This window comes from Anopheles aquasalis, chromosome 2, assembly GCF_943734665.1.
Source record: "Anopheles aquasalis chromosome 2, idAnoAquaMG_Q_19, whole genome shotgun sequence".
NCBI lineage: Eukaryota > Metazoa > Arthropoda > Insecta > Diptera > Culicidae > Anopheles > Anopheles aquasalis.
In genome coordinates, this window is record NC_064877.1 from 10,914,364 (window position 1) to 10,941,554 (window position 27,191).

At 49.7% G+C, this 27,191-nt stretch overlaps 2 protein-coding genes and 1 long non-coding RNA gene across 3 annotated transcripts in view; 2 read left to right on the forward strand and 1 right to left on the reverse strand.

The window, feature by feature from the left end:
• Positions 1-25,750, reverse strand: part of LOC126570400 (cardioacceleratory peptide receptor-like) — a 48,106-nt gene extending 22,356 nt beyond the window's left edge. The window contains exons 1-3 of the mRNA XM_050228140.1: positions 25,603-25,750; positions 1,799-2,718; positions 1,440-1,538 (exon numbers count right to left, since the gene is read on the reverse strand). Of these exons, the coding sequence (XP_050084097.1) occupies positions 1,440-1,538; positions 1,799-1,954 (255 nt within the window). The 5' untranslated portion in view covers positions 1,955-2,718; positions 25,603-25,750. The remainder of the gene's footprint in view (positions 1-1,439; positions 1,539-1,798; positions 2,719-25,602) is intronic.
• Positions 16,101-19,367, forward strand: LOC126570401 (procathepsin L-like). Its single transcript, XM_050228141.1, has 4 exons — positions 16,101-16,574; positions 16,778-16,930; positions 18,503-18,793; positions 18,872-19,367. The coding sequence occupies exons 1-4, from the start codon at positions 16,158-16,160 to the stop codon at positions 19,004-19,006; spliced, it is 996 nt and encodes a 331-aa protein (XP_050084098.1). The 5' UTR covers positions 16,101-16,157; the 3' UTR covers positions 19,007-19,367.
• LOC126570402 (uncharacterized) lies at positions 19,432-20,318 on the forward strand. Its single transcript, XR_007607838.1, has 2 exons — positions 19,432-19,578; positions 19,664-20,318. It is a non-coding gene; the product is annotated as an uncharacterized LOC126570402 (long non-coding RNA).
• Positions 25,751-27,191: the final 1,441 nt, after the last annotated feature.

The following is a 27,191-nucleotide window of genomic DNA, read 5'->3' on the forward strand; positions in this document are numbered from 1 at the left end:
ATGAGCCGCGCTAATGAGTTTTCGTTTGACAGCTGTGTGCACGCTACTACTGGATTGTCGTCCTGACTACCCTGAAGCGCCATTCTCGGTGATAATTCGCTGTTTTGTTGTCAATGCTTTTTTTGTTTTGTGTGCCAACTATGCATGGTTGCGTGCCCATTAGTGTGACTAATTTAACGGTGTTTCCGTCACGCGTTTCTCAGGCGGAAGGCACGGAAGGCAAATCAGTAAAGTTCCTTGCTAGTAGCGGATGGTTTTTCCAAGGAATTTGCAATAAAATTAACAGCAGCTGCAGCAGTAGCACTAGACAGTAGCAAACTGCATTCGCTTTAGTTAACGATTTGGATACTAAACTGGTTTCACACCAACCATTTCACTGGAATCCAATATCTGCAGGGAACCATTATTCAAAGAACTGTTAACTGCCACTCGGATGCAATAAACACCCTGGCTACAATCGTCCCTGGTTTGGAGGGATTTAATTTTCGTCACATACATTGGTCCACATCCTCCCCCGTCGGATGCATTTAATTTGATTCCTTCATTGTGATGCAAAAACAGACGCCACAGGACATCTGACGCTTAGAACTCCGCTCGCACTCCTGGCGCTCGTAGCCAGTAAATACGGTTTGTCGCTCCCGCCCCAACCTAACGAGAAGCGAGTTAAGGGCACATTCTACCCTTTTTCTGCTTTCCTTTTCTAACCTCACACCTGGCCACCCGGAGAGCAGCCGGAGGATCATCTCGGGTGTGCTTGCGAGCGAGAACTCCTATTTATTTTGGCCCGGAACTTACCGAACCCAACAAACTGTCGACAGTGTCGCCTGTCAAAAGGACATTTACGGTAGAAGCAACCCGGGGGGGGGGGGGGGGGGTAGGACTCGATAAAAATCACATCAAGCGCGTCTAGACGGTTTTGTGCCGTAAATTTGTAGACCGCTGCCTTTATGGCCGCTGCCAGCCGTGTCGTGCCACTATCGACGACGAAGAATTCAATTATTGGTGCGACCAGTAGGGTGGGCCAATGCCATGCAAACGTGGTGCACGTCACCCGCAGCGAGCACACATCCGGTGAGGCACATTCTGTCTGTCCTTTATTTTGTCTGCGCCCCTCGCCCGCTCTCTCGCTCTCTCTCTCTCCCCGTGTCTATCTGTCTGTGTCACACACCGGATGGTCGATATACTAACGAATGATCTTGTTTATTGGCTATCGAAAGTGGGAATTCTATGTAGAACACAAATTCATTATACACTCGTTCGCGTCTGTTTTAGAGCTGGCGGCCCCGTTGCAGTAGCAGCAGCACACCCACAACCGTGGCATCGCGGATCCAGCGGAAAAACGTGACCTGCACCACCATCCCGAGGTGCACGGTTTGATTACATGACGATGGTGCACCGGAAAAACGGGGGGGGGGGGGGGGGAACTGGCTCAAACTTACCTCGTAGAAGTAAAAGCTGTTGATTTCCTGTCCCTTGCCATCGACTGACGTTCCGTTCGACATGTTGCCCACCAGTTCGGTCCGCTCGAGTCCGTTCGGCTGTGTGCGGGGAGAAAATTGGAGATCGCATGAGTGGAGCGAGCAGAAACGTGAGACGACGTAGATTTGAAAACTTTGTTGCACTTCGCGCGCTAGAATCATGAGTTGCAGCAGCTCACTGCGAGAAAAAAAAAACATCGACGTTCGGATACGGTTCCTCGAACCCAAAAAAAAAAATAGCGGTCAAAAGTGAATACGGGATTGGATTTCCCCGCCCGAAGCACCCCGACGGGATACAGTGGGCGGAAGGATAAACTTACTGGTAGCCGGTAGTCCCCGTCCAGCTCGCTCCCATTCAGCCACTGTCCGGCGGCATCTTCGAGGAACGCTGGCCAACGCACCCGATCGCGGTCCTCCAGCTGACCGGATGTTAACGTTTCCTTAACGTCTGCCCGCTCCAATTCCTGTTCATCCATTTCCACACTCGGCACTCGGTTAGGCAAAGGCTCCAAATCACCACTCAACGTCCGTCCGTCCGTTCGTCCTTTCACCGTCCACGTTCACGTCCACGATTTGTTCCGATTGTGTGGCCCCCGAACGGAACGGACTCCGGACGGATCGTTTCGCTCCGCTCGCTATTTTGTGTTATTTCAATCGATGGTTTCACGGTACACTTCACTTTAATTTAACGCTTCGCAGTGTTGGCCGATCTTTCTGGTGCTGGTTGCGTTGTTGCTGATGCTGTTGCTGATGGTGGTATCGTCACCGTTTTCAACGGCGCCTTATGACCGGATGCAATTGCGTTCGTTGCCGTTCGCAGCGATGCACCGATGGGTGGCTGTACAGCGTCATCGATCGCGCCGGTCGCGATGGCCATCGTTTCATGATGGCGCGAGCGCGGAATTGTGAGTTTTTTTTTTTATCGCAGGGTGCAGAGAGAAATGGAGGACAAACACAAAGAGGGTTTTACGTTTGAGCCTTTGGGAGCCCCCCGGGTGTGGTTCGCCGTGTTTGTGACCGTTCTGTTGTCGGACAATCTATTCGAGCACTGATTTCGATTTGCACTCAAGTCCAACGTCTCCTTGTCAAGACGGTGAGCATAAACAGGAAGCAGCAGCCAACGCGTTAGATCAACATTAACATCAGTGTTATCATTCGACACCATTCGAAGCACCTTTAATGTCCACGTTCGGAATGGTATCCACTTCAATCGGTTTTAATTAATTCAGCTGCTTGCAGTCTGGAATACAAATTGATTATGAATTTGGTTGGAAATGTTTTGAAATAATGAGAATATAGCTATGCCTACTTCAGGCGCAAGACCACAATGTTCACCACAAAACCTCAAAACCCCAAATGTTTGATCAAGTGGATTGGTCCGGTTGGCCCGGAACAGTTTATCTCGCCGGAATGTCACATCGTTCATCCGTCCGTGATCAATCATCTATGATTGCCTATTGCGCTCTCGCTCTGGCACCTTCGATCTGGGTTAACCAAAACTCTGCGGTTAAGCCGATTGAACCACCCTCACCCCCAAAAAGCCCTCTCTACCGGAGCAGCACCGTAGTGGCGACCGAAATGTTAATGCTAATTCCGAAAGGCAACACACCGCTCGGTCCGTCGGCCGATCGATCGCATTTCTTTTTCCACCTCACCACCGCCGCCTGGCTCTGTGGTCGTGAAAGATTGATTAAATGTCACGTTCGGCAGCCTCATTGAATCCGGCAACCGTAGCCGGAGTGCGAATGTTTTGTTTATTCCCTAACACCACGCAGACAGCCAGAGATAAAGCCACCAGTCAGTAGCTGCGTACAGCGGCGCGGAAACAGAGGCTTGTAATTATTTGGATGCTTGAGAACCCCCAAGGGGGGGGGGGGGGGGCGTGACACCGTGATCCCAACCCGGGCCCCCCGGGAGGAGAGGATTAGCAATGATCCAGATTCCTGTTTATGGGCGAGTGTAAATTTTAACGAGCCATAAAACTGGCTCTTAAGCTGCTGTCCCAGTGTACGCGCTGTACACTGGGCACGGGTTTAGCTGGCCGGACCTTCTGTTGGATCAGGGCACTTGGAACCGATCCACGCAGCGCGGAAGCGTTAGGTGGCTGGATAGGCCCAGGATTACTGTCCGGTTTGGCAGATGGTGGCAACCAGGCTGTTCATAAACAAATTACTCTATAAGTATTATAGCTCCCCGTTACGCTAAGTGTTTAATTACTTCGATGGTTACCGGATTGGATTGGATTTGGAATTGCGACGCGCCACAACACTTCCATCGGTCAAATTGGTTTTTTCTCCAGATATTCAATTAAAAATTGTTCTGCCACCCACTAGAACCAATTATTGACCTTATCAGGGACGGAAACACTTCATCTTCAGATATTATTATATTGTTTTCTGCTCGTAAAAAAAGAGCAACCGCTCAATGGCGAAGCATACCGAGATCGTAAAACGGATATTAATTTCCAACCGTGACGCCGCGCAACATAAACATCTCATAAAGTGCCACTCTGATAGATTATCAATTTAATTTCGAGCTACCGTCCCTCCCGGGCGAGTGCGAGGCGAGGCGTAACATTCCCCGCCGGTAGCTGCCAAAAGTACAAATTGATTCCGACAAACGACGAATGAAGAATCGTCCATCTGTTTTTTTCTCTCGTTGTGGTCCCCGGGATTGATTGGCGATGGCGCTGGCGAAAGGCAACTCGGCCAGTAAATTAACTTTCTGAAAACCCTCCATTTTCCTCGCTCCCATTCAACCATTCCCATGGTCCTTCCTTCACCTTCCTGCTTCTCGTGCTCGTGTGCTCGTATTTGCTTAAAACGTTAAATCGCCGTAAATCAATACATCGGGTCGCGTGCACCCTTTGCCCGGAGAGCGCCCCCGCTCCACCTCTCCTCCGCCTCAACTCATTCATCTGTCACCGAGATTAATCACCACCGGCACGTCGAATGAGAAGGGGTGGATGGAGCCGAAAAGGGCTTCACCAACGTCGCTAGCAGCAGCAGCAGCAACAGCAGCTGTCACGAACACACGGTGTGGGTGGTGGAGTCGCTGATCGGAAGGTGTACTATTATTAAAAGGGAGAGAAAGAAAAACGATCAACCTAATGGTGGGAAAACGGATGCAGGAGATCGATCGAACCACCGCAAAGCGCCATTCAATCTCTCAATCGTGACCGGCGCACAGGTGACCGGTTGGAAAGGAAGGCGCGAAGCAGCAGCCAACCACCCAGCCATCCATCCATCCATCCATCCATCCGAAAGCCATTGTTTGTGTTTGTGCCGACCTTTGCCATGGCCTGTTGTTGGTGGACTCCCTCCGCCCCACCGAGGGCTTTCTCGGTTTCAGCACAACATAAACGACCGGAAAGGGCCGTCGCCCTCGCCATACCGTCGACGACGTTTACATAATTCGTACATTAATTTAATGCTGTCTTCAATCCGGTCAACACTCGCGGGCCTCACTCACTATGATAGTGCGGGAACCCTATAGGGGGCCCTATAAGCCGTTTTTACGAGGGCTTTTGGATCGCAACGCGAGACCGAATGGCGTCTTATGTCCGGGTGTGCGCAATGCGTGTACCAGGGACAGGAATTGGAGGTGGTGGTGTTGGTGGTGATGGAGGAGAAAAGCGGGTCGTAAAGATGAAACAAATTCATCAACCATAAAATCGGCAACATAAGAAGGAAACCGAATCCACTCTCCATACATGGTGACCGGACCAATCGCAGAGACTCCCGGAGGCTGAAGAGATGGAGGTGGGGATGTGTTCGATAAGGCGTTAAGTTTGGCCGACAGCTGCCGCGGCGACGGCGACCGGAATCGAAATCGACACCGTGGCAAACAAACAGAAACCTCACTAAATGGATATTATAGTGCGGGGTGAGGTGGGAATGTAGAGGAAAGCGAGAGATAACCACACAAACAATGAAGGAGTTTGGTTCGCTCCGGAGTGGAATGTTGGATATGCCGCGCCGGCGAGAAGATGCCAATAAAGCAATTATCGTCACCTTCACGATCTTGACACTCTCTTGTGCGCAACTACACATAAACGGCGAATTCGCGCTCGTTTCGAAGTTGGTCCGGTAAAGAACTCCCTCTTATCCTTTCTCGTATCACCGTAACAGCGCCACCGAGTGAGCCGGAACTCTCTCGCGCGCACACTGGACTGCCGCGATGGCCTCATCCTCTTTTATGTCGCGCGCGATCAGCCTTTGCACTTACTTACGGACATCGAAAGATGATTTCCTTTCTTTTCTTTGCATTCTTTTCGTCGTCACGACTTTCGGCTTCGATCGAATTCCACCAGCATTGCCAGCATTACCGTGTGGCCTGCGGTGAATTTATGTTTCGAACGGTGTTTGGGAGCGGATCGGTTACATGAGTGCCGATCAGCTGTACTGTGCTGTGTGCGAAACCACAATTATTCCAGGACTGTGGGTCTACTGCTCGGATCTACACTTTGTAACTTTGTCAAGAATTCGCGAGTACTCTTATGCTTGCGATTGTTTCCGTCGAGCAATTCGGAGAAATTCGGTGAATGGATGGATGCCAATCGAACACCTGGCGTTCGGTATCCATGAGAGAGGTGTGGGCAACGAGGGAGGAGAGGAGAAATTAATTAATTTGATTCTCTTTCAACGCCCTCCGTTAAACCACCCAAGAGATTGTAGGTTGGCTTTTGGGAGAACAAAAGTTGGATAATTTGTTGCAACAAGTAGGAGGCCGTTTGTGGGTCTTCAAGCAATGAGTAGACGAATGGCGAGGGCCGTAGTATTTGGGGTGTGCCAGTTTGTCTAGTTCGATTTTCTTCTCAGTAAAAATAGATTGGTTCAGCTTCGCAGGTGAAAGTTGTTGCGCCATAAGGTGTTGTAATTTCTTGGTTTTATATTTTCGAACGGAACGGAGCCGTATGTATGAGTCTAAGACTTCCCTTTAAGGATAAGCTTGAAATTCGTGCACTTTTCAACTGTATGCTCGTTGCCTTCGAAACCATAAAGGTTTACTTGAATAATTCTAGGATCATATTCAGATGGAAGGACAGAGGTTTGTTAAAGCACTTTGAAGAGAAAAAAAACTTGAAAGCATTTCATTGGCTTCCTTTTCCAAATTACAACTTTTTTTCCTTTAAATTCTCTGCAACAAATCTTCTGCACAAAATTCAATCCCAGTATGCTCGCTTTGCTAGCGAAGCATCATCCTATACATCATCCTTATCCTTATGAACATATCCTTCATCCCGGAACTTCTCTAAACCCATCTGGTTTTGCTTGCTTTCAATTTGATATTCAATCCTTTTATTCAGTGCGACGATCACCCGTTTTAAGGAAGATGATGGAATGCACTGTGTGATGTTGAAGAACCCCGCAGAACATCAAAGCTTTAGTACCAGGAATAAATTATCCCTTTTACTAGGAACGAATCTTGTACGGGCCTTGTGTTTCTAGGAGCGACTGCCAGAACTTTGCTAGAGTACTTCCGTGGCGTAGCGCGGCTCTCTCTGTCTCTCTCTGTCCCTCGTCGATGTGCGTTGACCGTGATAAATTGATCACGATAACCGTACGTAAGCCCCCGACCGAGCCCAGAAACACCTCGACTCGTCACCGTCACCGATTATGCCACATCGATTTGGAGTCTAAGAGGACTCGAGGACGGCTGGAGCACAAGAAACGAAACAATAGAAACGACCGAACCCCGGTGTCCATCCAGCCCAACCGTCGAGGGGACCCTTTTCAAGGGCTTTCGATCATGAATATGTTTTTTTTCTGGTCCCTTTTTTGGGACCGGGGCGGAGGGCCATTTGTTGCGGTATTCGGTTCGGTTCTCGTCCACCTGAATCCACTCTGCGCTTCGCCTGGGAGGCCACTTGCGGGTGAATGCTAATGCAACCACCATGCCCCATTTGGCAGCCGGTCATCCTGTGGTTGACGCGTCATTCAGACACGAAATCTAGCCGCTCTGCTCTCGTTCTGTCATCTCCGCTTGTCATGAGCATCATGGCCTACCGCAAGCAAGCAAGCAATGTAAATGCAAGCAAGCATTACAACAGGGCCTGGGAGGTTGCTACAGACTACGTCATTTCAATGGTTTCGTCAACCGAAGCCTGCTGCCAACGTGACAGATTTGCCTCGGAAATTGAATAATTCATACGTGGACCGCCATATCGTGGATGCTCCAAATGGGGAGTACTGCTCGGTTCGTCGTTGTGCACCGGTCGCCCTAATGATCGTTTGGACGCCACTGACCATCCTGCAAAACCTCGAACCTTGGCGCTCCAATGGGACAATGAGAAATGCAGTAAACCACACCAGGACCAGCGAGCGTGTTCGCGTTGAATGTGTGTACTTGTGTGCCGTGGCCATGCTCACACTGCAATTGATTGATACTTACAATCAATTTTCCTATTAAGGTAATTCCAGCCAACCAACCAACCAACCAACCGACAGTCTGGCCGTTCTGGCTTGATTGTTTCGTCTAGCAAAAGGATGGGGACCAGCGACTGGCCCTCACCACAAGACGCTACGCCTTTTTGCAGCTGTTGAGAGACGGGGCCAGGAATGGGAGGAACGCTGTTTCCGTTTGCTAACCAGGCGATCATTGTTCCGGCTTCTGACAGTTCTGGTTATGTTGCGCGTGTTTCCCATTTCCTGCGCCTTCGGTTGGTGCCCCCTAGAATGACTTGGCCATGTTTAGAGGCTTGGAGACCGGCTATCCGGCCAACCGACACAATTACAGCCTATCGCCCATTAATCAAACAATTCCGGGGGGCCATGCGCGCCCTCTGCGTGTGTTTGTTTCCGCCAACCCATCACATTGCGCCGTCAACGCCTAGATGCTGGGCATCATGACATGACACGAGTCGGGAAATCCTCAGTCACCTCAGGGCTGGTCATGTCACATCCGCTTCGCTAGCCCACGTGCCTCCTCCCCTCCCAAATGTCTGCCGGCTGAAGAAATGAAACTCACGATCACACGAAGAGTTGACCTCGGCACAATGGATGAAGCCGAACCGATTTCACAATTCATTGGCCTTCGGGCAAAGAAAGGGAAGGGGGGGGGGGGCAACCAAGCGAGCGAGCTGGTTCCCTTTAAACACCAAAATTACATCACGATGACGTTCTCGGATCAGAGCTCTGAAGAATCCGTTTTGTGCGTCCGTCGTGCGATTCTGCGGAAATGAAAGGCGTGCGACCAAACCAAGCAATACATCATATACCATGGATGCATCATCATCATCCTACCCGGTTTTGCTCGTCCGACTGACCATCGAGGTCAGTTACAAGTCAGAAAATCAGTGAAATCTGTCAAGTAGAGCACGGCGCTCGTGTGTGAAGTGTAGCGCCTCTGGGGGAAGGGTCAACGACGAAATCAACTGCAGGTCGTTCTTTTCCGCGACACGGTCCCGACCGAGAGAGCATTATGCCGGTTAAGCAATGTTGAACCGGGAGCACAATGCGTTGGTTTGTTCGGTAGCTCATTAAGGACAGCAACAACCGCGAGAAGCAACCAAGCGGCGAGCATCTTAGCGTGCGTATCTAGGCCACGTAGGCGGGGAATTCATTCGAACTAGCCCACCAGATGGGACCGTATGAGCGTGGGAAAAAAAAGATCCTCCCAATCATGACACCACACTCTTGGTTGACAATTTGTATCTCTCTGCTGAGGAATTTCCCCATGAATTTCGGGGTGATTCATTTGCAAGCCCACAGTTGTGACAGTTACCAAAGGTTATCGGTTCTGCATTCTAATTAATATTCTATATCTTCTCTGTAGCTGTATCCAGCAACCGACGCTGTAGCAGGCTAACGCTCCCACTTCCGGTGTGATTTAGTGCGTCTAGACGCGAACCCCGAAGGACTGGCTTATCATGAGTATCATGATGATGCTGCTCCCACTGTCCCACTTGGACGGTAGTGCCCGTAAAAGCAGCAAAGACAAACCGAACAGAAACACCGTAACGAATGCAACAACATCTCAATAATGAATTATCGGGAATGATGATGGATGCCGTGGCTCATCAATAGTGCCCGCGTCGATCCATTTAGAGAGCACGGCTTAGAGCAGTTTGCAGAGGCTGCAGTCCTCGGGCGGGCAGGGCATGCCGGGCGAAAAATTGCTTCTCATTTCCATCGGCCAGAGACGGAGCGGCATTCACCATTAGCCAATCGGATGACTGGTGGCAGCCACGGCCGGGAGTAGCTTCTTGGACGCTGATGCCGATGGAGACATAAATCATAACTATCCTTCATTACGATCCACCATCCCACAGAGTGAACCGGTGCCGCTGCTGGTGCTGCAGTCAGTACGAATGATTGGTCTGCATTCAATCCACAGCGCTTCCCACGTCGCACGGGTGGGCGAGAATGGAGTCTTTCTTTTCCGTTTTTAATGGGATATTGTAAATCAATTTGATTCCATTGCACAGACGATGGACTGGAGCGGACTCGTTTCGCCTTCACCTTGACAGAGACAGTGGAACATTGGGACAAAATATGGAGCACTATGTTCTCCTCACTAGACCAATCTTCTACGATAAAGCACAGCAACCTACGACGCAATATGATGAACCCTTTAAGAATGAAAGCGCATCTCGCAGCAAACCATGAACAGAGAGGAGTTTAACAAAACAAGAGTCACGAACCGTACGCTCGAAAATGTCAAAACAAATGACGTCACCTGCGCGGAACTGCCCCTTGTCCTTTATATGCCGACAATCAGGGAGCAATCAGGTCCAGATTCAACTTTCTCCATTATCATCGCCGCGATCGTGATCGCCGGTGGTGGCCGATTCGTTGCCTCGATGAAGCAAACAAGCTACATTGTCATTGACAGCAGCAGCACCTTCTGCGGCGACCCTGAATCGCTCCCTTTTTCGTCCTCCACGTGTCGCGCGGGGGCCATTGCAATTCAAATTTGAATTCCAACAGCACAAGCACCCCAGTTTCATCGTCTGTTGCACCGGACCGCGCTGCATACCGCCTAGCCCTAAAAGGGGGTTCCCCTCTTTCTGCTGCACGGATGATGCAAACGTTCGCTGTTCGCGGTGCTCGCGACACAGATTCCACCGATCTCGCACCGTTTGCACCCGCCCTGGCTGCACTGTGACTTTCCGTGATTTATCTGCCTTGATCCGCGCCACCCCAAAAAGCCGAGCGGCATAGATGACCGCCCGAACGAGCAAGCGTGGATCGCGATCTCGGGGAATGGTGGTGGGCCCACAGCCAGGGCGCGCGCGCGCGTGTGTGCTGCGTTTTAACAGCTATTCAGATGTCAAACGGTGCATGATGGATGCCGGCACTCGCCGGTGCTTCGCCGTGCAATGATGGCGATGCAGATGGGCTGCTGCTTGTTGCCGTCTTGTCTTGTCTGCCCTTAAGAGTGGGCCAGCGCCATAGCGCTCTTACGTATCTTGTTGTTGAGCTTCACGACCGCTAAACACCATCACACCAACGGCGTGAGAAAAGCGATTCGCACCTGAACACGGTCCACGGTGCATTGGAACAGGGGAGGATGCAAATTGCCCGCCAATCCATTTTCCACCCCAAATGTGGTTGAGGGTGGGAGGGGAGGGCAGAGGAGGAGAAGAGGCGAGCACGTGCGTGCGCGAGTTATGTGGAGGCCGCCGGAAGGAAACGATTGATGGCATCTTTAGCGGCTGACATGAGAGTTGCATTATGTGCAGTGGGCCGAGAAATTGCCTAAGACATCGGAATTTAATTAGAAACGCCAAGCCAGTGCCATTGAAGCGGTTCTCGTTGAACTACTGCCCTCTCGAGAACCTTGAGTGTTAGTGTTGCTCTTTGGGGCCACACTTTGTGGAACATTTTGCAAAACTTGTGACTTACAATGTCTCTCTTCTCCAGGTTCCTGGGCTCTGTTATGGTGGTTTCGACCTAAACCACAATCAACTCTCGAGCTCGAGCAATACTTTGAGCAGAGCGTGCAACCACTCGACGCTACTCGTGGAGAAAGTTTTGCAACAAGTAAATCAGTTTTCCACGAAAAATGCCAGTCCAGCCGGCATCCCTGGTGCTGGTTCTTCGGAAAAGGAATCTACAAAGAGCGATACATAAATCGAGGTTGCACAATGCTGCGTTCGTTGGCAGCATCATCACCAACGCACCAACGCCAATCACGTTGAATCATAATTTTCACGTTTATTTACCTTGCCATCGAACCACGCGGACCAGTTCGCAGTTCGCTGTGTTCGTGGGCAGGAAATGATGAAACCGAGCGTCCCTCCTTTCACCCTCTCGTCCAGTTCGTGTGCGTTTGATCGATTTGATTGGATTCCTTTCGAGCGGAAGCGATGGTGGTGGTGGTGGTGGTTTTGTGGTAGATTTCGGGTTTATGCTACCGGACCCGTCCATCACTCGCTCTTGAATTTCAATTCAACCGGAAGTGGCGCTTTATGAGCCAAGTTTTTACTACTACCGACTACGATGCAGCGTACCAGAGGCCGCTGGTGCGATGGTGTGCAAGCAGCGCCGGCTAGTTAAAAGCAACTTTCGATGCTCTGGTTTCGGGTGCATTCGGGCATGCTGGTCGGGCAAACATCCAAGTGGCACTTGCACTGGTAGCGCCGGTTGCTAAACGACGTCCTTCGTCCAACTACGATGACTTCGAAAGAAGGGAAGTTACAAGCGTAAACATTTGCTTGCCAGAAGGGCCACAGAGAAGGGAGACCTTACATCGTTCCGGATCCGTATTTTTTAACGACCATCATCACAAGGAACTGATGTTGGTGTGGCTGCGGTACCGAACTGGAACGGATGTGAGCAGGTTTCAAAGTTGGAGATGATGGAGGCGGCTTGTTTGAGCATTAGTTTTCACCGTAGCTCCGCGTTTTTTTTAGCGGGGGTGTTACAAACCACTCGCTTTCCAGACGGCTTGTAACAAGAAGAGCTGACACAGGATACGCCACGTAGCGGACACGGGAAAAAATGTCTTCACCGAAAAAAGAAACAAAAAAAAAGGACCAACCGAAGGTCCATTACACGACGTCCTCCGGCGAAGGACGCCAAACAAGAAATCCGACACAAGTGGGTACATCCATCCAAGTGGCCATAAATTAAACTCAATTAGCAACCTCTCACAGCACCGCTCCAGTGGTTCACGAGCGCGAGGATTGAATTTGTTTATTTAATGTTTGATTTGGTTTCCATCGCTTCACTCATCGCTGGGGCGCCCCCATTTGCGACACGCTCCACGTCCTCACACTTGCTATTGATTCATGATGTTGTTCCCGGAGAGGGAGACCATCATCACCATCACCGAGCACGAGAACGGCACGGCCAGGGTATTAAAAATCACACAGTGTGGAGTGGGAATGAGGGTTTTTTCGAACAAAAAATATAAAAAAAAATCGCCGCTATTTGGTGTGAACTGTGATGGCGCTTGATGGCGCCTATTTCGTGACCGCGCGGTCACAAGCGCAAAGAGAACGAGGGGCGGAGAGGGATGCATGAAGATAAATAAATTGCATCGACTGGGTGTTGGATTCAATTACTTGAATTGGTTTTTCCTTTTTGGCTCTCTCGCACGCACGGACGCACGCACGCATTTTTGCGCATTTGTCATCATGATGAGCCCTTCCGCTCCCCTGTCCACGGGGGGCTAGCTAGTGTGTTGGTATGCAAACGGTGTACTCAAGCTCTGCGCCACTAAACGGCGCCGTCACCGCAACACCACCGCGTTACGCTCCACCTAAACCGGCGCTCTTCAATGAGTTCAACGGGCATGTGCGCGCGCTTGTGTTGTTCGGTTGATCGATTGATCATTAAGCAAATTTATTATCCGGCCCGGCTCCGGAGAGGTGGTGTGAAGGGGGCCCCACGTACACCCCCCGATCCAAAAGTCGATGCAAAAGTCGGGCAGAGAAATAAATTTGCTATTATTTATTTTCGCACCATTCGCCTGCCAGGGCGGTGTAAACCACTGCAAGTGCCACTGCCAACCATTACCGGGGGCTGGGGGCTGTTGGCGTGAAAAAAAATACCGAGATTTCAGCTGACTTCTTGATGCCATCGATTCGCAGCAGCAGGGTGTGCTTTACTTTGTGGTCGTTGTTTGATTGTTAAGCGATTTGCCTTTTTACTGGATTATTCATGAGGCTGCAGTTAGGATCAGGATGATCGAGAGATCGAACAGGATCGAAAGCGTCAAGTGTCGCAAGATGGTGACACTGTTTGCGAACTCTCGATTGGCACGCATCAGTAGCACGCTTAGTAGGCTACTTAGTAGTTGCGCATTTAAGCACACAGCCTACTGTTGGCGGCCTAGCTCAACTAAAATAGAATGAAAGGACTTCTATATACAAAGAAGACAAGAGCCATTGCCTTTGGTTATCAAACAACTTAATATTAGCTGCCTTATTGCACAAAATTGTTTTGCCCAGTTGCTCCATTCCTTTGCTGTAATTTCTATCAAGAAACTGTTTACCCAATCAAATCCCACTGGCCTTCCTTGCCGTGCAAACGGAAAAAACCAGCCACCACAGTAGAACGACTCCCTTGCGCCATGCAGGCGCTCAAATCGTTTGCGGTCAATTCGCTTTCCCGAGTATGCAAATGGCACTTCATAAATCTTTCGCCCAATTATGTTACCGAGTTGCCTTCTCGTGCGGCGGCCCCACGTCGGCTCCGTGGTAATGAAGTGACACTTGTTAACGGTTAAAACGGCATGCCACTAAGCTGTTGTCCATAAAGAACTGCGAGGATCTCGCTTCTCATCGACTGAAAACCCCCTCAAAAAAAAAAAATCGCCGAGGATCGAGCAAAATTTCATGCAAAAAAAAACACCCGATGGAATGACCAGTTTGGGAGCTGCGAATGAATATTTAATCACAACCAGCCAGTGCATCACGCCGCCAGGCGATGAATAATTTAAATGACATTCAATGACATTTTTTCGTCCATCTCCCGATGCAGCAACACCGTTGGTCGCTAATTAACCCATTGTAACCCATTTGCAAGCGCTTTACCGACCGCATTACTCTAAACTGTCTCTCGCTCAGTGCATGAATAATACCAAGACAACGCTGCCAACTGCTGTCCTGTGGCTGACTGACAGTAAAAAAAAAGCCCGGAAAAGGATTTTGTGTAGTCGGCGTCACCGTCACCGCCAACACCAGCTGCTAGCGGGTGCTAATTCCCGGAAGCTGTCGAAACATGTACGATGCCATCCCGTACATGACACGCTTTTAACGTTTCTGTCGGTCAGGGGAGGAAGGGTGGTGTCAGGAGACCACTGTATTGTTTTCCATTCGCGGGTTTTCCCCCGGGCCCGAGTGTACGAGCAGTAACTCATCATCATCTCGTCTCGGGAGTCCCACGCACTGTGTCGCTTCCCGAATTGATATAATGATGGACAGCACTCGGTACCGGTTTCAGTGAGCAAGCGTGGAGACGACGACTCAACTCGTTGATTAACTGTTCTCCCCTAGCACCCAAAAACACACATGATCTTTCTGTAAAAACAATATTTATTATTTCATGCCATGGCGCCTGTCACAGCCGCTTGAAGCGCCATCCTATGGGATGGTGCTCTTAATTATGTTGCCACTCCCCGCTACTGATGCTGTTGTCTCAATAGGAACTAGTGTGCTCGTGTCAAATTTTCATAATTACAACAAGCGCCCGGACCAGGTTTCCAAATTCTTCATAATTAATTCTGGTATTGCTGCTGCAGCGCAAGGCCAGCGCAATCAGGTGGTTGTGTCCCCAATTTTGGAGGTGTCGAAAAGAAGAAAAACGAACGGACCGACACACAAACCCATTTCACAATTCAAACCACGGCAATGAATCTGTCGGTGGTTAGATTGATGAACCAGCTGCCGTTTCGTGGAACACTTTCCGTGGGACGCATCCGGGCTTAGTTGTCCTAGAACTGTTCGCTCGAGATGAGGTGGTTTAGCTTAATGATGTTCCGGAACTCGGTTACGGTTCGTGCGTCACAACTAGGCACTATGTAGACGGGGGAACCCTATACGCAAATAATAATTTATGACAAATTGATGATTAACACACTTTCCTCCGCCGGGTGGGGGCGATGGTCAATACAAGAAGCGCGGAATGCGCAAATATCCGCCCGGCGAGGCTGTATCGCGAACGAAAATTGCTTTTTTCTTTTCTTTTTTTTGTTCGAAGGAAAATGTTTTTGTCACTTTAAGTAGGTTACCGTGGCGGACAAAGGTGAACACGATCGGCATCGGCCTGCTTGGTGCCCTGTTGCTCGCACAGTGACAGCCATTGAGTGCTTACATGCCGTCTACCGTCTCCCGCCTGGTCAGCACTCTTGTTTCGCTTTCGATGGACGCTGACGCTCGGTTCGGTTTTTGCTCGATTCTTTGCTGAACCAAATGACTGACGACCCAAACTGGCCAAACTGCTGCGGCTACTGTCGTTTGTTAATTGAAAATCTCGCATCTGCATGGCGCAGCATAACGCATCGAGATTGGGGACGGTCGCGTTGACGATCATAAAACCAAACAAAGAAACTCATAACATAACATCAATAATAAAAAACGGCCCTAAGCTAGGTCACTGAAAGTCTCGCCCCTAAAGCGAACCACGTTGCCAGTGGTCAGCGGCGTCAGTCGACAAACGATTAGCTCCCGAGGCGGTTGCGTTGAAGAGCGATCTACCGGTGCGTGATACAGGAAAGCAGGAAGCAAACATGAGCCGCTTGCCGAAACTCTGCCTCGTACTGTTACTCTTCGCGACCATCGCCTGGCCACCGATTGGTGTAACCGCGCAACGGAAACGACGTCCAATGGTTAGGCCAATGGTTAGCAGCACGCCGCCGACCACCCTAGTGACAGTGAATCGCCAAGGTGCAGCAGGGAAAACGGCACCCCCACCAGTTGAGCCCGCTTTACCACCGACTGCGAAGCGATGTTCCGATGCTAGTTGCGGTGCCACGATGGTTTCACTATCGCAGGAACTGGAAACCGTCGGTTCCGAGTGGAGCTTCGTGGGAGCATCGCGCGGGCAACCGGATCCATCGCCGAAAGTGGGCTCGCCGCCGGTGGCGAAGGTCAACAACGCTACATCGCCCGACGGTTCCGGTGACTCCCGGTTCCAATCCTACATGGTAAGGGGGCCTGGGTTCGTGATGTTTTTCGTGATTCGCAACATCTGGTTGCTCAGATCTGCCGACCAACCGTCGTCATCATCTTGAGGTTGCTAAGACGATACCTTCGTGACATCGCGCACCTTTTTTTTCTCTTTTTAACCTCCCGAATCGGCTACTTTGACTATCGCTCTCTCTCGCTTTCTCTTTCTCTGTGCTGACAGCAATCGCACCACAAGCGCTACTACGCCAAGTATCGGGCCGACCGGAGACGATCCGCCTTCCTGAGCAACCTGCAGGAGATCAACGAGCACAACCAGCAGTTTAAGGCCGGCAAGAGCCGCTTCCGTCTAGCACCGAATGCGTTCGCCGATATGGTGAGTAGTACGGGAGGGAAGGGAGGGATTATTTATGTTGCCGTCAGAGTCTGGAGGGGTTTTTGTGAGAATCGGATAAAAAGAGGCGCCATTTTACACCGTCGCCCGTGGAAAGACTGGCTGGATCACGCGCGCTCACACGCGCGCGCTCTTCTTGTCCGCGAGCTCGTTGTCAATATTTATGACCTTCGAACGCCGGAAGGCAGGCAATTTCTGGGCGGGCCAGCATAATTAGAATTGCATGAGCCGATCCGTGCAGTACCGGGGTGGAAAGGGGGGTGGGGTGGCGGATAAACATCATCTCCGACGTAACGACGGATTATTGCGTGAAAGCACAAACCATAATACCTGCGTGATGCGCGGTGCCCGGCAGGAATCTCCGCCGCGGCCGTGGAATGTGCTCGGCTGAAGGACGAATCCTTTTCTGCAGTTTATTATGTTTCCGCTCGGTGTGGCTTTTCCAGGGATACGGCAGTCTGGTGGAGTGCCGAGTCGGTAGCCGAATCTCGTTAACATTTTATGTTGTAAAGTAACGTGTAACGGCGGGTGAGAATGGAGCGAGAAGGAGGTGCATTGTTTGTGCAAAATTGCCTCGCTGCTGCTGGTGACGTGACATTTCGCGCCCTTGCGTTTCGCGTTGGCGTGCCAACATGTCAGGGAAAGCCGGAAAAAGCTGGAAAAACAGCGGCATTTTTTAGCCACTTACTTACTAGTTACTTCGTAGTCTCGCGTTCCTTCGCGTCAAGAGACGGTCCGTTTATTGGAATTCATCTTCTACCTTACGACCGTGACAGTTTTTGGCGTCAAAAATGTTCAAGCTTTATCCGTTAGTGAGACTTAGTTCCTTAAAAAAAACCATTTCGAGTCCTCAAAGTCTGGTTACGATCGTTTTGGTTAAACAGAAACAACTTTAAAGTGCTTCGTGCTAACTAAATGCATCTCCAAGTGTGTCCTTAAAGGCTCCAAGAAGCCTTAACCACATCCTATTACATATATTTCGGAGAACGAACGAAGCAAATGTGGCAAGCACCTGATTCTCTTTATTCCAACAATACGTGACTGTAGCGTACCGGCACGGCGTGCGCTGCACCAGCATCAGTCCATACGAACAAGAGGAAACCTACCAACAGACCATAACGAGTCTCTGTGAGTCGATGTAGTCAGTAGCAGGATACAGCACCCATCGGTTACAGTTGCACATTCGCTTTACACCTCGACGATAGTCGAGAAGATCCATTGCATCGGTTCCCACTGATGGAGACGAAGCGAAACCTTACTCAGTGTGAGCTTCAGGTTGAAATTGAATCCTTTGCCTCGTGTGGAAGCAGCTGCTGCTGATTGTGTCAGTGTAAAACGATCCCGTTAGGTAGTACAGCCAACACTAGACCGAAGGACCAGCAGCGGAACAATTCAATTATGGAAAGTTAATCGATCCTCAACCGTTTCATTATAAACAGGATCTGTGTAGGATAATGGAATGTGCTCAGCCGGAGCCAGAGGAGAGGGCTATAATTGAATGAAAACGAACGTCATCATCATAATTCACACTCGGCTTTCTCTACACATTCGCAGCCCAACAGTGAGTACCGGAAGCGGCTGGTGCGACTGAAGACGGACACACACCGTAAGGTACGGTCGACGATCGTGGACGAGATGGTGGCCATGGCCGGTGAGCTACCGGAGGAGCTGGATTGGCGCGAGAAGGGCTTCAAGACGGAACCGGCCAATCAAAAGTCCTGCGGTTCGTGCTACGCATTCAGCGTCGGTTACGCCATCGCGGCGCAGCTGATGAAAAACGTTGGGCGCGTCGAGCTGGTGAGCGAACAGCAGATGGTGGACTGTTCCACTACGGAGGGCAATCAGGTAAGCGATCCCGGCGATCGTTGCGTTGAAGCATTAGGATCGGCACTAAAAGGTTCTCTGCCTCTCTCTCTATAATAGGGCTGCGGAGGTGGTTCACTGCGGAACACGCTCAAGTATCTGGAAGAGGCTGGCGGTGTGATGCGCCAGGTCGACTATCCGTACACCAATTCGGTAGGTAACTGGGGGAGTGGGAGTGGGAATATTACTTCTTAAGACACGTCGATGGCTATGAGTCATGATGGTACGATGGAAGGAACCAGCCAGCAACCGAGAAAAAAGGTAAGAAATCCGCCAACCTAAACCCATTTTTGCATCCATTTGTTCGTCCTCCTCGCTCCACTCTGCGGTCAGTCTGAAAAAAGGGAAGCATTTCGTATTTGTTTGAGCAGCAGCAAAACACGATCATCGTTCATTAGTTTCCAACCGAGTGCCGGTGAGTGTGGCTAATTAATGCGAAAGGAATTCGAGCGAACGAGCGAGGGAGTAGGTCACGCGCGAGAACACCGAGAGTATCCTGTAAGAGACGCTTCGGGGTATTATGATCGTCGTGGATGGCTCGTGAGGTCCATGAATCTGCAGTTTTTTGGTTGTCAACTCGATGGTGTCCCTGATCGCCCCCCCCCCCCAAAGGCCAATGAGGAATGTGACAGCGGCAACGAAGCAACGGATCGCAAAATTTAAGCGAGAAGATGTTTAAATTATAGCCCCGGCCATCATCGTGAATTGGTGACAATGGAAGCGGATGGGACTCCCGAGGGTCGGCCGGTCAGCGGTCGGTAATTGTGGTAAGCCGATTGCCGCTCTTTATATGTATCGCTTTCAGGGTTTATTTATTAATTTTTGATTCTCTGTCTCCCTTGCCCCTCACAGCCTTAACGAAACCGTTCGATGAAGTGAGCATCGCCTGCGGCCAGAGAGAGAGAGAGAGAGAGAGAGAGAGAGCAAAAGCAAGAGGATTGTCGTAGGTCACGTCGGAGTGATCGGTGGCCCATAAATTAAGGGGCACACCTGACAAGCTATCAACGTTGGTGACGTTGGTGGCAATGGTGGTGGTAACGCATCCCGCGTATACGGCGCTTCTATAAATATCCCGCGGTTGCCGGCAGCTAGGCGCCATAGCCGGACCGGACCAGCCCAGCCCAGACCAGGAGCAGCACCGATGCGATGGAGGAGGATGAGAGTAGGTTGCGTTGAGGTTTGCGATGTCCGATAATGCCAGCACCGGGACACGGTCCGGAAAGGCGGACGTGAGACGCGCAGAGAGCAACGCAGCACACACCCGCGTGTTGTCATTGGCATTAACCACACGCTGGGCAAAGGATGTCGGTTCCGAGAACGGTATTTGCAAACCGGAACTTGAGTGTGACAGCGGAGTGACGGCCGAGACTCCCGTGGACCGCACTGACTGGCCTCGAGAACCTCCGAAAAGGCCGAAATCTAGTTGATCGGGGCGCCTGTTACTGTTAAGTCCCGGATGGAGTTCTCCGAAAAATAAAATCGAGATAATAAAGGAATCCCAATTACAGCCGGCCACCAAAGGATAATGTTGGTGCTGCTTCTCCGTACAGGGAGACGCATTCCCGGATAATCCGTCCAATTGATGAAGGTCGGCGAGTTGACTGGCGAGAACACGTACGAGTAACCTACATCAACGGTGCTGTGGTCGGCCGGCGACTCGTGCAGGCATCGTGGTGTAATGAAATTGAAAATTCTTCCCCTTTTTTCGACAAGTCTAATTATGCCGTAGCAGCTGCTAGGCTAGGCTAGTAAATCGTAGAACTGGCCCAATTTGCTGGACACCGTGGCCTCCCGCTGAGCCGGGGCGTACTGTCTATTACCTTTTGCATGATTAACTTCTCTCTCTCTCTCGCTCTCCATGAGACGGCCCCGGATGTAGAGAAACAAAAAAAAATTACGTTGCAAATGGGCTGTTGCTGAAGGCATCAAAAGGTAAGGAAGCATTCAGCAGGCCGGCGAGCACCCAAAAAGGGCTTTACACAAAAATGCCAAACCCCGATAGCAGCCCGTTGATCTGCTGTGATCTAGCTCTGGATGATAAACAAATGCCAACATTCCCATGCCCAACCCGCGCGTTGAGCATTCATATGTACCGACGCTGTGCTCACAAAGCGGATCCTGGCGATTTGCCGGCCTGACGGAATCTTATGGAATATAAAAACAAATCTCGCATGCCGAAACCCGGCGGGGAGGCCCCAAGCAAAAAGCAAATGTCGGGGGTGGGGGGGGGGGGGGGGGTTCAAGGGGTTCGTCCCAAAGAAACAGCTTATCTTGCGATTTCAGGCACGAGGTTCAATTTTTTTTTGTTTGCATCCCATGTCGGTCGCTCAACACACCCACGCGGTGGAGAGCATATGATTTTATCGCAATGGATACAAAAAGGATACAGAATAGGAAATAATAATGATGGCCACAATGGCTAAATACAGCCCAAACCGAAAGGTCTAAATTCGGGAGCGGAAAAGCAGTCATTTTGGGAAAAAAAACGTGACGAAATTCGGAAATTCATTCATGTTTTTGGAGGGGAAAAAAAGATGGATCTTGATCGGATTCGCGAATAAAATTGATTCATAACTTCGTTAGTTCTTTCCATGAATGATGTCCCCCGTTATTGAGGCTCACTGGACCCTAGCAGCCTTTACACCTGATTTGTTCGTTCGCAAAATTCGTAAAAAAGTGCAACTGTCAACCGTTATTTCATGGCTTGGCATATTGAAAGAAACTCCTGTTTCGTTCACTCAACTCTCTTCTAGAAACAAGAGTCATCAACAAGTCAGATGATTGATGTTGAACGAGACTGTTAACATTTTGAACGATTTCCCACAAATACTTGCTGGTGACATCCCTTCCCTAGGGAACCAATATTTTCGGCAAATATTTCTTGACACCGTGAAGTTCACCGGTTCACTTTTCGAAGAATTTTCGTAACACGGCTCAAAATTGATCTTGACACCATTGACTTGGCGAGCTTTCATAAGACATTGATTGACACTGGGATAAGGTGGAGCGTGTTAACGTGCACCTCATGGTGATGAAGGTGTTCCCAAAACCGGGCCCGGAATTCGAAGCCAATTCTAGCAAAGCACCGTCAACGTTTTCTTTTTTAAGCTCAAAGCCACCAAGTTTTCATTCGAATTCCTCTCCGCGCGGCATCAGAAAAATTCCCATCTGGCGTTGAAGTGTCGAGCGATGATCAGCTTAACTTAGAATCGGGCGAAATGGCTCGCAATAAGCAGTGGTTGATGAGATATGAGTGCAAATTTATGAGCGTTTTCAGTGAAACGGAGACTCTCCGCTACTCAGTGTTTGGTTGTTCTATCGTAGCACACACCGTTTTTGGCTGCCACTAAGGCTCCTTAGTTTTTAGCGAGAAAACAACGGCGAGCAAGTCCAGCCAGCTTATCTCCTAGCAATAGTAAGCGCTTGGCTAACTAGCTGGAAAAAATGGCATTCTTTACCATTAGTAGCGAAGGTAGAATCTCCAATGCCAACATGGCTTTGCTGACGAACGCAAAACATCAAACAAGCGTAACTCACCAAACAAACATCCTTCACATCGTTGAAAAGTCTCCGCCATCGCCTCGGGAGATTCCGGGAACTTGTAGAGAACACAACATTGACGACAGCAAACAGCAAACTGTTGCTTTGGCGAAGCCACCGAGCGAACCGATGCGCACGGATCGATCCACTAATAAGGTCGGAGCGTTACTTCCCGCACCATTAGCGCGAATGTACAAAGAAATGGCGAATGGAAAATGGTGGCTCCTTTTCCTTGGAGCTTTTAGCATGAGGCCTCAAGGTCAATAAATAAAACGACCTAAGGCTTTGTCCAGCGAGTGCTAGCGGGAGCCAAGGAGGAACATGCAACAAACAACCATCCGATGCACCACCACCACCACCACCAAGCCGGTGTCACTTTAGCTGCGATGCACTGAACTGTTTATAAATAATGTTAACGGGGCGAAAAAAGGAAAAGCAAATCATCATTTCACAGACGTGCGGTGAGGCGAGGCGTGAGGAGCGCGGAGCGTGAATGCAACTGATTTTGCGTGTTTGCGAAGATCATTTCGTTTTGACTCAGATGCAACCTTCGCTGCAACCCGGGGCTCGCATACCTTTCGCACGCTGGGGGAGGTCAGGAAGGGGTCAGGCGCTTATAAATATCAAGCGCCTCTTTTCCTTCACCGCTCGCTCTTGCTGGCTGGCTGGTTGGTTGGCTTTTTCGCTTTCTTTCCCCTTTTGCTCGCTTCACTTTTATTGCCCTTTTGCACTCACTTGCCATGTCCATGTCGACGACACGCTACTACGGCCATCATCAACAGGCGTTCAGGATCTCAGATGTAGACGGTGAGGGTGTGATTTTTTTAAATGTTTCTTTTTCTTTTTCACACCAAACCAACACCGCCATCGCTCACAGCAACCAAGGCAAGAAGGAAAAGAAGAAGAAGAAGAGGCAGAGCGAACAAAAGATGCCAAAATATGTCGCTAAACGTGCGCCCAAACGCTCCATAATGGAGCGTCATTATAAATAGTCCGCACAAATTGAAAACCCAGGGGGATGCGAGGGGCAGAAGAGTATGCGTCACACCGACACCGGCCGGCAGTAATTAAGATGTGTGTTTAAAATTCTATCGAAGCATTTATAGCGACTCATAAATCCCAGAACAACGCTCGCTCGGTCGCTCAGTTGCTGTCGCTGGTCGGCTTCTTTGGATGCTTCCGACTTTCATTTCAATTACGGTGTAATGCAAAACATCGTTTGAACTTTCGTGCAAGAGCGGAAAGCGCAAACAGGGGAAAACATTAAAAGAAAAGCAAATAGAAGTCAAGCGAATCAGGTACAACAGCAGTTGTTCATTAAAAAAATCTTGAAAAAAATGCTGTACCGTGCGCCTCCATTAGTGAGACTCACTGGAGGGGATCGGAAAGTTTGTTCATTCGCTTGCTCTTCACGACACGGACAGGGCTTCGCCAGGCCAGGTGCTTCAATCACGGCACCGCGACCAAACTTAATCATCCAGCAGGAGCAATCGTCCATCTTTTCTTTTCGCTTCTCATTCCTGGACGCGCTGCCGGATCGCGCGTAATGCCCGCTAATACTTTATCGCCACGACAGTCACGAGATGGTATTCTTCATTCTCTGCGGTCTGTGCGATCCGCCGTGGCGCCGTTTGTCGTATTTTGCACTTTGAACTCCGGAACGTGCCATAACGGTCGGTTAGGAATTTCCCGATCCCGGTCACCACGCGAGGAATCCCGGACAGACACGCACGCAGGAAGGGAGTAAAAATAAAGAAAACAGCGACGCGCATCGCAGCAGGCCGGACACAGTGTGCTTTGGGGCCCATCTCCATGGCATACCTTGGTTTTGTGCAAAATCTTTTAAAAATAATTCCTTCTCATCAACGCTCGGTAACGCGGCACGATCGGAATGACGATGATGGTGATGATGATACGAAGCGGAGCTAGCGAGCGACCGCGACCTTTACGCACCGTTTTCCCGGTCAACCTTCTTTTGGCATGCGCCAGACCTGGGGTACAACCCGGAGCTGTACAGAGGGTAAACAAGAGGTACTAAAAGCACTAGAAACATGCTATTTTCAAAGCACTGCATCAAGCATCAGCGAAGCGAAGCAATAAAACGCAGAACCTTCCAATAAAAGTGACGGTGGCCGGCACTTTCACTTTCATCTTCCAGTGTCCCGGCACCAGAACCAGCGAGAGGGCACCACCAATCGTGCCCGCTTATTGTTTCACTCGGTCCACTCTCATGACTCACGGCGATGATGGTGATGATGATGATGAATCCGATGCCGTCAAGTGCCGGGCAGAATCCCACGCATCAGCGTGACCAGCAATGGCAGCAGAAGATGGACCGGATGAAGGAATGTAATGCGCGCGTAACCGACCAACATCAGCAGAACTTCAAGAAACCGAACCGAAATTACACCAAAAATCATTTTCCCCACCCTCTCCACATTTTCCCCCCGTCTTCCACATTGGCCACCGCGACCAGTCGTCACCCCGTTTGTCACCCAAAAAGTCGCGAAGGCAAGCGGGAGCACGACACGGAACGGAAACAACCAGATTAACACAATGTTAGAATGCTTGCTTTCAGGGGATTAGACAGCATTTGCGGACAACTTCTTTCTTTTTTCTCTCGTTTTCCGTTTCGTTTATGTTTTCGTTGTTCGCCTTTTTTTGGGTGGAGGATTTTCGCTCTCCACACAGAAGGTTTTTCATAATGTTTCCTGAAATCTGCACAGGGTTTTTTTTTGGCTCCTTTACGCCACGTCCTACTGGGAGTGTTTGACCTTTTTGATGTCGAATTGAAAAATACACAAAACAACCGAGATACCGAACAGAAGAACAGAGATACCGCGCAACGAAAGAAAAAAAAACGTAACGAACACCCGTATTTCGCACATAAATTAACTAGAGCTTGACTAATACCAATGACCGACTCCGTGTGATGCGAGCTGTTGCTGGTACGTTGTCGGTTGGCGCGTGCTCTTCATTGTTGGTGGTTATTTGGTTGGTTTTGGTTTTCCGTTTGCCCCGAGCACAATATGCTGCCTTTTTCCATCATTTGGATGTTTGCTTTTATGGTGGTTTGACACAGATTTGCCACATTTTTCGATTCAATTATATCCTCCGTCCTCCGTTGCATCGTTTGCGTGAAGCACGCGGCGACGATGAGGAGATGAAAAGTGACTCCCGCAAAACAGGAGGAGTTTCCATCACCAGCACTTTGCACACAGAGAAGCCACATCCGCAAGGTGGCTGCTTACCAGCATCACGAAAACGTACGCTATCGCTCGCTCACGAGCCCATCACCGTCGTTATCACTAACAAACTCTGGCGCGCCCGCTCTCGACAAAGGCGACTGTGACGACGAAGCGCGCGCGAATGTTCCGAAAAGGTTTGACGGGAAAAACTCCGTACACTCCTCCGGTGGAGCTCCGGTTAGCGGATCGCAACCGACGCAATCGACAAACGAATTTCAACTGAAATTCAACGGCGCGCAAGCGTTCGTAGCGAGCGACATGCAGCAGCAGCAGCAGCAGCGTGGTCCCCGATCAGAGCTCGCGCTTCAAGCGATACGCAACCGAAACATCATCGCCGCGCTAACCGGTCCGTTGCGCCTTGCCTGTGGCGGCAGGTCCATGTAGAAGACGATGGCGTCGGGAAGCGCACCATCAATAGCTCGCCGAAGCTCTCTCGTGGCTCGCCGCACGGCCACGCGCGTTAATGCTCCTGCTGCTCGCCCCACTGGTGACAACTTTCTCTTGGCGATGATCTTCTATTCTCGCAGCACAAGACACACAATCTTGCTCTCTCGGGTGCGCTCTCTGGAATGCTACATCCGGCGATGGTCCGATGAGATGGAAATCAAATGCCGGCCGCGTGTTCGACGGTTCGACGAGGACGGATTGTTATGAATCTTGTGCGCTTCGTATGCTTGTAGCATGCTCGCTAGCCCCCACCGGAGTGTGCGACATGTATTTGGGCGTCCAAAAATGGTGGAGCTGCGACTGCTCTCGGATAACAGTCACTTAATTGATTTCAAAAATAGGGTTACAATTAATATTGCTGAATCATAAACGACGCATAGGCTACCTTGACGGAATCTACGTTTCATTTTCCAGATCTGTTTTGTTGTCTGGAGGTAAACTCGGGAAACGTATCAAATTGTTAATTGTCAATCAAAATATGCAAACTTTAACGATATTTATTAAACATACGGCTCGTCCGTCCTCATATTTGTTAAAAAAACCGATATTTATGAACATAACAGATAAGTTATGTACAGAAAAAACTATTAAAAATCTCTAAATGATAGGAGTAGTATTTTTTTAAGATGCGATCAGTGCGCTGTTTTAAAACAATGAATAGTTTAGATGAGACTGATGAGAAGAGAAGAGTAACTTTGAAACGTTAACAATGTTATCCGGATGTGTAATAGAATAGAATAGACAACTAAGAATGAGCATTAGCATTGATTAGGAAAATTAGTGACTAGAATTAGCAAAGTGTTATTTTAAGTGCTCTATTCCTGTGCTCTGTTGGACTTATATAGACTTTTGAAAGAACTAATGATTAAAGTAACGTCTACTAAACTATCTGCGTCACCTGCTTTGATGCTTCCATTCGCAGTTTACTTACCTGCCAAGTCAACCATATAATAACAACAACAGCCAACGAATTAGTCGCTTGAGGTGTTTTGATGTTACTAAAGAGATACCTTTAACATGATCCAACCATCTTATAGTTGCTTTCAAAAACGAAGCGCTGACTGGATCACAACAAACAAACCATACTTCCGGTCTCGGAACCAACATCAAAGTATGGACTTAAGAATGAATAAACATATTTTCGA

What these genes read in the sequence shown, in the direction of transcription:
- LOC126570401 (XM_050228141.1), top strand. Translation starts at nt 16,158, where the DNA reads ATGAGCCGCTTGCCGAAACTCTGCCTCGTACTGTTACTCTTCGCGACC. An exon ending in CCCGGTTCCAATCCTACATG is followed by an intron (nt 16,575 to 16,777) that starts GTAAGGGGGCCT and finishes CTGTGCTGACAG; the next exon opens with CAATCGCACCACAAGCGCTA. An exon ending in CGAATGCGTTCGCCGATATG is followed by an intron (nt 16,931 to 18,502) that starts GTGAGTAGTACG and finishes ACACATTCGCAG; the next exon opens with CCCAACAGTGAGTACCGGAA.